Here is a 12,982-nt window from a genome sequence, read left to right on the forward strand (position 1 = left end):
GTGGAGCACCAATTCTGCAAGGCCACTTCTTTCCCCTGTCACCGCATATTGTTTTAACTATGCAAGGCATCTTTTCTCCTTCCAATTTAAATAAATCTTTTGAGTTTTGGAGTGGACTTCAGAGGAAGTATGTCTTTTACAGTGTAGGGCAGGGGTGGGAAACCTTAATGCACCCAACATCTGCACCCAAAACACCTGCTTAGAGTTATAGTCTTCTATCACAGAGACTGTATTTCTTTTGCCTTGATGGCTTTCTGTTGTTTTCTTTCTTTCCACAGAGTTTTATGCAACCTCACATGATAATGTATGCTGAAAAAGACTTTGGAACTAAAGGTTCCAATATAAGCGTTTCAGGAATTGTTTCCCATTTAAAGGATACTGGCTACGGACTAAGGACTCAATCCATAAATGTGTTAAGTGGAGTGTAAGTCAGATGTGTAGCTTCATTTTCATTTTAAATTGTTAATTTGCTGTAAAGAGATAAGTACAAGGAAAAGAGGCCTGAATCAGTAACTTGGTATTACTTCTTTGTTGTCTTTGTATGTGTTTCCTGTTGTTATAGCTGTTATAGCGTTGTGTTGCAGAAAGGATAATCTGTACTGTTCCTACCATGCAGATTAGTCTTCTAGATTAGGTGTATGAAATGAGAGCAACATAGCAATCTTCATCCAGCACCTATGGTCGTGTGTCTGTTGCTCCTAATTGAGTAATTGAGTACTACTAAACAGATATTTTCATCAGAACATGCATTGAGAGTGTACTAGTTCAAGACAGCCTTGGCAAGCCATGGTTTATGAAGTTGAGGGTGTGTGACACCCATCCTTTCACATACCAACTTTGGTGCAGGGATCCTGGTTTGTATTGAGCAACAGTTCAACAGTTACTTACTATGTCTATACCATGGAACTCGTTTAATGTCAGTTAACAAAGCAGGATAATAATCCAATTTTAGAAGAGAGGGCACAAGTGAACTGTCATGATGCACATTCCTGAGGGATAAATAATTGAATCCAGCTAGCCTTCCTTGAAGGAACAGAGGAATTTGAGTTCCTTTCTTCCATTACATTTTTATCTTTGGCTGCCATATAGTTCTGGGAGTTATGTCTCAAGTGAGATCTGGTATTTTTTCACAGTTTATGGCTTCTTTGCGCAACATGTTTTTTCCTGCTTCCCACAGCAGTTTTTATGAATATATATACAGGATTCCTTTGGGTGTACCAACCAGGGAAGTTGCATATCAGCACTAACAGGAAGGCAAAACCTAGTTCTGCATCTTCCTTTTCTGGAATAATTGGCACATGGGTAGCACCAATCACTCAACTCATTTTCATGGAGATCCCATAGAGAATGAGTAAACAAACATAATTTGTGTGGATTTTCAGACCTGAACATTTGTAGCATAGCCTTAGTGTTTGCAGCACTAGAAGCCTGATACATTTATTTGTCCAAGAGACTGGCCAAGCCTGCTTTATTTTCAAAATGTCTATTGCATGTGATGTTCAAGTATAAACATGTCCCATTTCAGTTTGATCTTCATGGTTAACATACTGTTCATCCCTCCGTCACTTTGACTAAGCAGTTTACAGAGCATGTTGGGTGTGTGCTTAAGGCATATGCCTCAAATGATTAATCAACAGTGTGTTGATGGATCTGTTAAACATGAGTCAGAATAAAAGGAAATGGTAAACTTTTAAAATGTGACACTTCAATGGGCAAAACATACAGTGCTTTCATGCTAGGCATGCTTCATATGCCTGGTATAATTTTACTGAAATGCAACTTTGCTTTACTAGAGTTTATTATCCATGTCTTGAACTAAGAAACCTAAAATCTTGCTTCTTCGGACAGAAACGAACTATGAATAGTGAATAATAATAAAAAATCCTTCCAGTAGCACCTTAGAGACCAACAGGAAAAAGACCAATTGCAGTCGTCAGTCGTACAGTCGTCAACAGGTTTACCACACCTATCAGCCAATCACCCATTCCCACCACCCTTCTGAGTAATACCTCTCCTCACCTTCTCACTATATATAAGGGTCTGGTGACTTCTGTTTCAGTGTATCTGAAGAAGTGTGCATGCACACGAAAGCTCATACCAATAACAAACCTTGCTCGCTCACATTACTAGCCCACTGTGAAATTAGACAATGGTACATATATCTCTTAAGTTGTTAGCAAACTATATTTATTCATTAAAAGGTAAAGATAAAGGTACCCCTGCCCGTACGGGCCAGTCTTGCCAGACTCTAGGGTTGTGCGCTCATCTCACTCTATAGGCCGGGAGCCAGCGCTGTCCGCAGACACTTCCAGGTCACGTGGCCAGTGTGACAAGCTGCATCTGGCGAGCCAGCGCAGCACACAGAACGCTGTTTACCTTCCCGCTGGTAAGCGGTCCCTATTTATCTACTTGCACCCGGAGGTGCTTTCGAACTGCTAGGTTGGCAGGTGCTGGGACCGAACGACGGGAGCGCACCCCGCCGCGGGGATTCGAACCGCCGACCATGCAATCGGCAAGTCCTAGGCGCTGAGGTTTTACCCACAGCGCCACCCGCGTCCCCCTATTTATTCATTGGGCTATGCTAAATATAACTACCTGAACTGGACTTAAGAAAATTGCCTTACTTTCAGAGTAATGATGTCATGCTTTACCATTTTTACCTTTCCCCATCATAATGTTGCTTAATATATTTTGGGTGTTTTGAACTGTAATGTGGGTGTATTGAGCTGTATTATTAGAGGCAAACAATATAACGTTTCATTCTGATGACTTTATAAAATCCTTGCTGTGTTTGCAAATATATTATTTTTATATGAAGCTAAGTACATTGAGTACAGCTTACTTAATGTCAGTCATTTCCTACAAGATTCATAATTAAATGTTTGATTTAATTGTTTTTTAAAAATACAATGCATCAATTAATTAGAGCATAAATCATGATTTTTTTCCCCCACAGGTGGGTGGCGTATGAAAATCCTGACTTTACAGGAGAGCAGTATATCCTTGATAAAGGACTATACCCCAACTATGGTACATGGGGAGCTAAAAGTTGTAAGATCTCTTCAGTTCAACCCATAATTTTGGTAAGGTTTGTTTGTTTGTTCTGCTGGGTTTTATTTTATTTCCTACCAAGCTAGCTTGCTCCGTATTTCATTAATCAATATTCTTTCTGTATAATGTATATTTCTGGCGTCATATTTGTCTCTTTTTCCCTCCATTTATTTTAGGACAACATGAGTGATCATACGGGGAAATTTAAGGTAAAGCTTCCAAGCTTTTACATAGCAAATATAGCAAGCTGAATTGAGATAACATTTAAAAAGACGAGTAGAGAGGCTGTAGGCAGAGAGATTCACAAAGTACCCTGGGAGGAGGCAGACTGAGTCCTTGTCAAGTTTTGCCAGATGCTTGAGAGAAAATGTGTCTCTAATGCAAATGTCCTGGTCCTTTTAATGCAAGAACAAATGTATTTGCAGATGATGCTCAGGGTTTCCTAAAATACTCAGGCTTTTTTGCAAAAGGACTTTTCGGTCTTCCCAGGGTGTTTCTCTACATGGTATCATGAAGACCTGGCCAACACATGGAAGGATAATATTGGTTTTGGCAATGGGGAAGAGCCCACAAATTTTGGTTAGCCTTAGCTACTGGCCAAAATGTGCAGTCACCATCAGCCCTGCTCATCCCCTGACTCTTGAGAGGGATCTTGCCTGATGTTGGCTGAGTTCCAAGGCATTTGGAAGCATGGGAGCGCTCTGCTACAGAAGCTCAATGTGACTATAGGAGTGAGTTCCCACCTTTGTCTGAAGTACCAAGCTCAGGAATGGGATCTCATCAAGATTGAAAAATCTCACTGCTTTCAAGTTGAACCAACATTCAGTCTGTTCAAGCTCTAGTCTGTTTTTCATTCTTCACTGTGACAAGAACACATCAGATCAAAAGATACTGTTGCCAGTGGAGCCCTAACAATAAGAAAAAACTTTATTCTATCTTAGAATAAAGTTTCACTTCCAGGTCAGCAAATGGAATCAAGAATTGACTGTCAAATTCTACTACAAAGTCATTTTTGTAAAATAGTTTGGAAATACTTCTTACATAAATGTACATTACATACATTTTTAGTTTAATTTAAAAAAATGTTTTGCTTGTATTCATAGAAAATTAAAATGATACCAGAATTAACTGTTTAACAACATGGGGTGATACCCAACTAAGTACATTAGTTAAATTCATTTATTTCTGCGGGTCTTTTCTGACACTCACAATGTTGGAATTGTCCTGAGCACAATATTTAGTGTTTAACGTGACCTGCTTTGTCTTTAAAGGTCCAGCTATTTTCGGAACCAGAGTTCCAGGGTAACTGTCAAATATTTGAGAAAGATACTTCAGAGATCGAGGAGACATTCCTTGCTATGTCTTCAAAAGTATTATCTGGCAGGTGAGTACGAAATTGCATCATTGAACTCCCAAGCAAGCAAGCTTCTGAGTGTGCAACAGATACAAACCATCTGGGTAATGCTGAATGGGCTCAGGGTGGATGCATCTTCCCATTTGGGATTAGTGGAATCAAGGTTTTTGTTCTTAATAGTAAAATCTGTCTAAAAATGTAAGGGAGCAACTAAGGATAATGACAAGCATTTTGTGTATTCAAAAGTGTAGTGGAAGGGATTTGAATGCACACTTCTTGGCTTGATAATGATTATTTCCCCACCCTTTAGAATGCATGTCTCTGCTCATTCTGAATAACTTCGCACAAGAACATGTTGATACTGCATTGCATGATGTGAAGTCTCTTAAACATATCAGTAAGGAAACATGTATTTTTAAAAGCCCATTAATGGAATATTCTTATTCTTTATTGATGAAGAATAATGCTACATCTGACTGAGCACTCGGGCAGCAGGCTTTCAAGCTACACAGAGCTTGGGTTGAAATGGCAATTAACAAAACTAACAATTAAGAAAACTGGCAATTAACAACAAAGCAAGAATTTAATATTGCCATTTTCTTCTTTTTTGCAGTTGGATTGCATATGATGAAGAAAATTTCTCTGGAAATCAGTATGTGTTAGAAGAAGGAGCCTATCCTAATCTGTCTGCAATGGGTTGCCTACCCAAAACATGCTTGAAGTCCTTAAAAGTTGTAAATATTGTAAGTTTTACAAAGATAGACATTGCAAGCTGAAATTGCCTCATTACTGAGCTAAGTTCTTATGACTAAGTTATAGAAGCAAAAATTGACCTAAAAATATGCTGCTAAATAGTTTATTTGGGGGAAAGGAAGTATATATTGTAGCTCTATGGAGCTGACAGCAAATTAGCATGGAACAACCTGCATGGTTATCCGTATTTTTAGATATTGCAAAATCCTACCATTAATTGTTGGTTTATGTAACAAATTTTGTATCCCACCCTTCAGTACATATTCCTAGGGTAGCTCATGATTAGTAAAAAAGCAGTCCAAAGAATAATCCAGCAGTTAAATCTTTGCTAAACTATTTTTCAGGGTTGATTCTGTGACTTCAGAAAGATCAGGCTGCAAACATGAATTAATTCAATTAGAAGATTAATCAACTAAAGCAAAAATTTCCTCCATTAGTTGAGGGCCAGAGTAAATATGATAGGGCAGCTACATGTATTTCATAGAATCATAGAGCTATAGAATCATAGAGTTGGAGGGTCTTGCAAGGGTCATCTAGTCCAACCCTTGCAATGCAGAAATCTCAGCTAAATCATACATGAGAGATGCCTCTGCTTAAAATTTTATTTACCTTGTAAAGTTTTCCCTTATAATGAGAACCCTTAGATTCCCAGAACATATTCTTACTTCAGATGGTACGTGGTGAATCTCTCACTTTCGAGAGATATCAGGATTCTACCCATCACAAAGTTTTTCTTGCTGGCTCTTTTTAAAAGCATCCAAATTAATCCTAAGCAACATAGAGCATTTTGTGCCCAGCCCTCCTCCCCTTTGTATAACTTGAGTCCTTTCTGCTTCCCCTGACCTTTTCTCGATTCTTTAATATTCTCTAAATTATATTCCCTCCCACCTTCCTTTATACTTGCACTCCTTTATCTGTCCTTAAATCCTTAGTCCTTTCTCACTTCCAGCCAGCATTAATGCTTTTTTGCCTTCTGATGGCTGCCTTTTACACAGCCATTGTACACCAGAATGTCTTCCTCAACCTCCCCTCTCCTCAACATTTCCCTTTCAGCCTGCCTACATTTACAATCAGGTCAGCTGTCTTGCTGGCCCCGCCACTTCACATACATCTGTTGATATAAATTAGAGGATGAGTTTCTGGGGGGAGGAGGGAGGTAATTTTCATGAAATAAAATTCTTGAAGGAGGAAATAAGTGAGCAAAATGTTCACAGAGGTTGCAGTAGGACAATATTGCCAATTGAGTTGGCTGATTCCTGCTCTCTTGCTGTACTATGCAGCACAAGAAGACAGGAATGCTCAATTGTCCCAGCTTCCCAGGGTGGTCAATGCTGCCTTATTTGCCATTATTGCTAATGGTACATAATCAAATCTGATTGGCTACATAATACCATGATGACATATTGTTAGTTTATAATCCCTGATTGGCTAGAATCACACAGGGAGTGGGTATAAAGTGCCATGAAATGAATAAGACAAAGTATTTGGGAAAGTTTCAATGAGTATTTCATACTCCATGCTTGTTTTTCTCAAGATAAAAATTCATAGCAGCACTAGAAAAAAATGTACTAGAAGTGCTTACTTCTTAATAAATACACAGTATTCATTTAATTGACCAAAGGCCCAAAGCCCATAAATTACCTGCTCTACATTTGTCTAGTAGTAGTTGTCAATTTTAGGCACAACAGATTCAACCGCAAAGCAAAGCTTTGTATTTAGCAATTTGGTAGTTGTTAATTTGCACTGAAAGAAGCTGTTGGTGCTAAGTAAATGTTTTCTTTGAAAGTTCTGTTAACAAAACAAACAAATGGCAAGGCACCTGCCTTTTCACATCAATAAACACCTTGAAGATTTGCAGGTTGTGCTAACATGCTAAAGAAGTATCACTAAACAGCATGCCTGGAATCTAATTTATATCTTGCTTATATATAAACAAGATAATTCCACAGACTTGGAAGGCTCTTTTACTCAGATGTTCATGGGCTCTGCTGAGAAGCCAGCTGCCTTTGGCTTTTCCTCAAGTGTCACCTAGTAGCGCCCATTCCATCAAGCTGCACCAGAGACACGGAAGGAAAGCAGGACCATTTCATCGGCTCTGCTAAGATATCAGCTGCCTTTGGCTCTTCATTTTTCTCCTATGTCAGCTGCCAAAGGCCTCTTCATCAGGCCAGCTGAATTGTTCTATCTCAGCTGGTTTATATAAGAATTGTAATTCTAAGAATTGGTGCCCAAGTTCTCCTACTCAGTTTGAGACTATTTAAGTATTTTTGTCACACCCCTGTCATTTCACTATAATTTTTTCTTAAAGCATATACCGTATTTATTTGAATCTAATGTGCCATTGAATCTAATGCCTACCTCAATTTTCAAAACCATGTATACCCTAATTTTTGCGAAGTAATTTGGCCAAAAAAGGTGTGCATTACATTCGAGTAAATACAGTATTATTTCTCTCATTCAATAATTTTAATGCTGCAAAAGGATTTCTGTGCCAACTCCAAATCCTTCCCTACAAACCATATGGTCCTCACCAATCTAAGCCTTAGCAGAAATGCCATTAGTATGTTTGAAACATTTTGTATGACAGTAAGGCCCATGAATACACCTTGACTTTATCTATACCTTGTCTAGAATTATAAATTAGTAACTCTTATGCATGGAATAAGTGCATAAAATAAGTGTTATGTATAAAATCCTGAGTAGCAGAGTTTAGAGTTCTTACTTTGTAAAGAATTACAGATTTGCAGCACATCCATATAGCTGTAGGAAAAGTTCTGCAATTTTAGCTGTTGCTGACTCATGAAGATGCCAGCCAAGAATGGAAGGTGTGGCTGTAAGTCATCACCTTGCTTCTCTTTCCAGTTTTCATCCCACACTTGGAATAACTTTTTCATGAGTAATGCCTTTTATACAGACTTGCCACCTAGTCAGTTCCAGACCAGAGGACTTGTTTTTCATTTCTCTGAAAAGATAGCTGTGTTAGATAAGTTATTTAGCTTGAACTGAGGACTTGAAGCCTTTCCAGATGCCATGGTTTACAGTACAGTATTACTGAACTAACCTCCCCAACCATTCCTCTGTTGGAGAATTGTTCAAAGGCAAGTTGCTGTAACATTACAGTTTTAGCTAAGGTAATAGCAGTGTAATGCAGCACTGAGGTAGGGGATGACCCAGATTTAAGTGGTGTATAGTGCTTGATGAACATCTCGCAACTGTCCAGCACATTAGTAAACATCAGATGTACAAGAAATAAACAACCTTCTCTTTTAAAACAGGAACTTTCTGAGCCAACCATAGCCCTTTTTGAAAAGGAAGACTTCAACGGAAAGAAAATGGAATTTACTACCGAGGTCTTAAATCTCCAGTTCCTTGGCTACAACCGTCATGTGGCTTCAGTAGATGTCCATGGTGGCATGTAAGTTCACTTTCTGAAGTGAGGGATTTGTTATTTGTAGAATGAAGTAAGTGAGGCTTACTTTGAAGTATACATGTACAGGGTTGCACTGTTAAGTGGAATTTTGTAGATACACTGTCTTTTAAAAAGATGTTCCTGTCTCTAAGGCAGGGATAGGGACTATTTTTCAGTCCAAGGACCACATTCCCTTCTAAGGAACCTTCCAGAGACCAGATCTCAGCAGCAAGGGGACCAAAGGCATAAGTAAGAAGAGCAATGACTCTGACTCTTACCTTTGTATACTGGGCTACACACCAAAGTCAGGCGTTGGTGCACTCTTTGTGCAATCAAGAGGCATCATACAGTTCAAGGATGCATTCCAGCCAGACAAAAACACAAGGACAGTGCAAAGTGTGGCTAGTGAGAGGTGTGGCCTCTGAAGAATACCAAGGACCAGACAGAAAGGCCTGGGGTTCACATTTGGGTCCTGGGCCTGAGGCTCCTCACCCAGTGTTACAAACTGAGGTATGATGGCTAGGAGCTAAATGGCACCTGAAACCGAGGTTATGGGTGCAACAACAGAATGTCTAGGCACACTTTTTTATAACAAGAATACAAAGCTGAAAATGAATGAACCGCAGCTAAAACTCTATGTTCATTTTTTACACGATCTAGTCCTTCCCCTGCCCACTCCCTAATATTTTTTAAAGGGTCTCTTATCCATTCTTCTCAGAGTAGCTAGAAGTGGGGAGGCAGAAAAAAGTCTTCCTTTCCTTCCACTCTGCAGTTTTAATCTGAAATCTTAGGTGCAGTACTGCGTCCAGAGCTCAGAAATTGCTCACACTTATGGATTTCTCAGTTGCAAAATGCGCCTAGAACAATGGAAGTTTTGAACACTGTCCTCACCCCTGCTGTAAGAATTTGAACCTGGGTATTTTAGGCTGTCTTAACTGAAGCAAGGATGAACTCAGGCTTGTTACTCTGTCAAGTTTTCAGTAGTGGTTTATGTAGCAGGACATTATCTAAATACACCATGTTTAACAGAATTGCCAGAAAACTCATTCCAGGTGAAAATTCAGGTACCTGCATGTCCTCACATTTTTTTTAAAAAAAATGGTTAGTTGCCTTGGGCCTAGTGGTGACATAACATTTATCCATAATTTGTAAAGATCCCAAACAGTGAAACAAAGCCAAGCTTCCGTGGTTTCCCTTTCCAAGCTAAGGCCTACTCCAAGACTGTAGGGTAGGGAGATGTTGGCAAGGTCTGCTTGCAAGCAGAGGCTAGAAAAACGGAAAAAAGGGGTGGGATAGGGTGCTCAGTTCAGATATAATTCTTACTACACACTGTGAATTTTAAGCCCACTTCATACCCTGGCTTCATATCCCAGTTAGCATTGGATCATTAATCATGGATTAGTCAAGTGTTACTGCAAAATTTTTTGATTAAAAAAACACAACCCTGTAAATTAATGTCTGTGGATCAGTTTGTTAGTTACTTTACAAGCTTCGGGTGGCTTGAGCAAAGGACAGACTTGAACCCATCTCAGCTTTCACAGTGACATTTCCTGCTTTTTATTAGGCTTTTAAAAAGATATTGGCTATTATGATGGTTTTATTGGGCTCAAAAATACACCACTGTTCTGTGCAATACAGTCATAAAGCCACCCACCTAAACGTATTCACTTAGAGGCAACTCTCACTGGTGTTCATGAGGCATAATAATAGTAGATCTGCTGCTTAAGCAAGATATATATACTGTTGTATGTAATTGTAAAAATGTCACCATCCTGTGTTTGGCAGCCATGCAAAGTGCAGTGTGACAACAGAATAGGCAGGCAAATGAGCAGGCAGCCCTGGCAATATGCATGGGGGTTGGGAGGCCCAGATGAGCCACAGGAGAATAGCCAGGTCAGACCAGAACAGCTTCCCAGCAACTGTCCTGCTCTGCTGTTGCTGTACACCTCAAATCAACGATGCTGTTTCAATGTCAGCTAGGTAGAAGGCCAAGATTGGGGGGCGCGGGGAGAGATGGCAGCAGAGCAGGTGGCTCGGGCCTGTCCTGCTTATTCCTCTGGAGAGAAGGAGAAAGCAGCTTTCATCCCCACCCCACATTCCATGCAAGAGGAAGAAGGAAGTCTGCTGTCTAACGTTTTCTCTCCTATTCACATAGCATACTCCCCATAGCAGCAGAGAGGATGAAACAAAGGGGGAAAGGACTTTCTCCTTTGGTTTCCTCCCCACAGCTGGCAGCAAGGTGTAAACAAAGGGGAAGGGGGGTTGGTGAAGTGTAAAACGGAGGGCCAACAATGGGCTGGCAGAAGTGGTGAGCAGGGTGAGAAGAGACACTAGTATGCAATACTACCGCAGTAAATATTTTTAAAAGGTTGTTTCTCCTCAGCACTTTTTAATGTACCTAGTTAGTAAAATATTGTTTGTTTCAGATGGATTATTTATGAATACAGTAACTATAAAGGTCGTCAGATTTTATTATCACCTCAGAAAATACCAAACTGGTATGAGTCAAGTGGCTACCACAGAATAGGTTCTCTACGGCCTTTACTACAGGTAAGACACTACAATTTACTCTGGGATGTCAGAAGCGCCTGTGAATCTTCTATCTTTTTACTAGTACTATGGCACTGATCAGCTCTCCTCCGATTCAATCCCTTTATCCTAGTATTGCACAAGAGTACCATGTTAATAACGTCATATTTTATGTATTTCCCTAATCCAGGGTTGCGATACTATTGTCTGTAAAAAGGGGGAAGCATCTTGAAGTGCTGATGGTAATATTAATTACATTATTAGGTCAAGGTTAGCCAGACAGGGCTCATAATGTTTGCCAGTACTGTAGTGTTAAAAGCCATGATTTATTTATTTACAGAAAAAAGCATATTTCAGACTGAGAAACAAAGTAACAAAGAAGTTCATGTCAACTGATGGAAATGGAGATGACTTGAATCTTCTTAGGATACAGGTTGTGGAAGATGCTAAATCTGATGAACAAGTCTGGATTTATCAAGATGGATTCATCAAATGTAGGGTAAGGTTCTGCCTTAATAATTACTTGCTAACAGCACCCATACTATAGGAAAAATAGGAAATAACTTTTCTATACTGTGATAAGTGAATAGTAACTGAAATGGGAACATGAGCTCTTCAGCAGTTTGATGAAAAACATGGTTCTGTTTTGCGTCGGCAGCTTCGTAAAAGGGCTGGTGCCAGGCTTAGCGGGTCCTTGGCTTTTTAACACCAGTGGCTTTCCCCATCTGCCACTGCTGCCTGGCTCTGTTGCTGCCCCCTGACATTGCTACTACTGCCAGTCATTTAACTCCCCCTCGGATGTATTTATGTGGTCGAAGCAGCATTGAAGCCTGGGAAATGGAGCACACTCATGAAGGATTGGGGATGACATGGCTGCCATCCAAAAGGTTGCCCACTGGGTAAAACATATAAGGAGAGTAACAGTTAAAAGAAGCACCTTGGTGGGGAGGCTCTGATGTCAGCCCTGGTGAGACTGCCAGGATGCACTGAGCCCCAACAGCTGCCCATGTTGGATTTCCTATGAGTGCAGCCCCACAGTGATTCTTAAGGGAAAAGCAAAAAGGACTTTGACCAGAGGCTATATTCCTCTTGCCCCCCCCCTTTATTATTTGCTGCACTAAGTAGCTGTACCTTCTGTTCAATGCAACTTTTTTATGCTGCTTTATATTAAAAAAATAACAAGATTACTAAAGACATGGAAGTGCTGAAATAATAGCTGCTTTACAGGAGGAAGATTTTTCCTCCTGGATTTTTCAGGGTTTTTATAGTCTCTCTTGCTGACTTTTTTGAGCCCTTTGAAAGCAATGAGTCTATATAATTATTATTACTGACCTGGAACCTTGACAAATATAGGAGGAAATGTTGAGTTTTGAAAGCAGTCTTTTAGACAATTTATTAATAATTCTATTGCTGTTTGGTTCCTGCTTTATAGTGGAAATATGTGTTGTTTCAAAATCAAATTGTGAACTTCTACATCAAGGCTTGCAACAGTGGTGCCTGCCAACACTAGCCTAGCAGCTAGACCTAAAAAAATTTGCTTGGAAGTAAATCCTACTGAGTTACATACTTTGATGATCAAAGTAAAAAAAAAAATTCAGGCCGTAACATCAAAACAAAGTGAACAGAGCTTGAGTGACAAGCCATGTGTCTTTTTTTGTTTTTAAGTTGTATAACTTGACCTAAAAGATTCTGCCAAAGGAATAGATTTCTCAACTCACAGTGGAATGGGTTTCTTTCTTGCAATAAACAAGAGCATGTCTCAACATGGAGCAAATAGAAGCTGTGCACTTACAACAGGCGGCAACACTGAACGGGTTGAGTTTAATGCCTCATCTTAACACATTGGAAACATTAAAGTGATATTAAACCATTACTTTTCATATGTC

The 12,982-nt window shown here is 39.7% G+C and overlaps 2 protein-coding genes across 6 annotated transcripts in view; one reads left to right on the forward strand and one right to left on the reverse strand.

Moving 5' to 3' along the window:
* The window catches only part of CRYBG1 (crystallin beta-gamma domain containing 1), a 93,341-nt gene that overhangs the window by 74,271 nt on the left and 6,088 nt on the right, over positions 1-12,982 (forward strand). The window contains exons 14-21 of the mRNA XM_053381569.1: positions 279-424; positions 2,957-3,083; positions 3,228-3,260; positions 4,323-4,435; positions 5,019-5,148; positions 8,434-8,573; positions 10,994-11,117; positions 11,437-11,595. Coding sequence (XP_053237544.1) covers positions 279-424; positions 2,957-3,083; positions 3,228-3,260; positions 4,323-4,435; positions 5,019-5,148; positions 8,434-8,573; positions 10,994-11,117; positions 11,437-11,595 — 972 coding nt within the window. The remainder of the gene's footprint in view (positions 1-278; positions 425-2,956; positions 3,084-3,227; positions 3,261-4,322; positions 4,436-5,018; positions 5,149-8,433; positions 8,574-10,993; positions 11,118-11,436; positions 11,596-12,982) is intronic.
* RTN4IP1 (reticulon 4 interacting protein 1) overlaps positions 1-12,982 on the reverse strand; it is a 92,515-nt gene that overhangs the window by 27,444 nt on the left and 52,089 nt on the right. The window lies entirely within an intron of this gene.

This window comes from Podarcis raffonei, chromosome 3 (assembly GCF_027172205.1).
Source record: "Podarcis raffonei isolate rPodRaf1 chromosome 3, rPodRaf1.pri, whole genome shotgun sequence".
Lineage (NCBI taxonomy): Eukaryota > Metazoa > Chordata > Lepidosauria > Squamata > Lacertidae > Podarcis > Podarcis raffonei.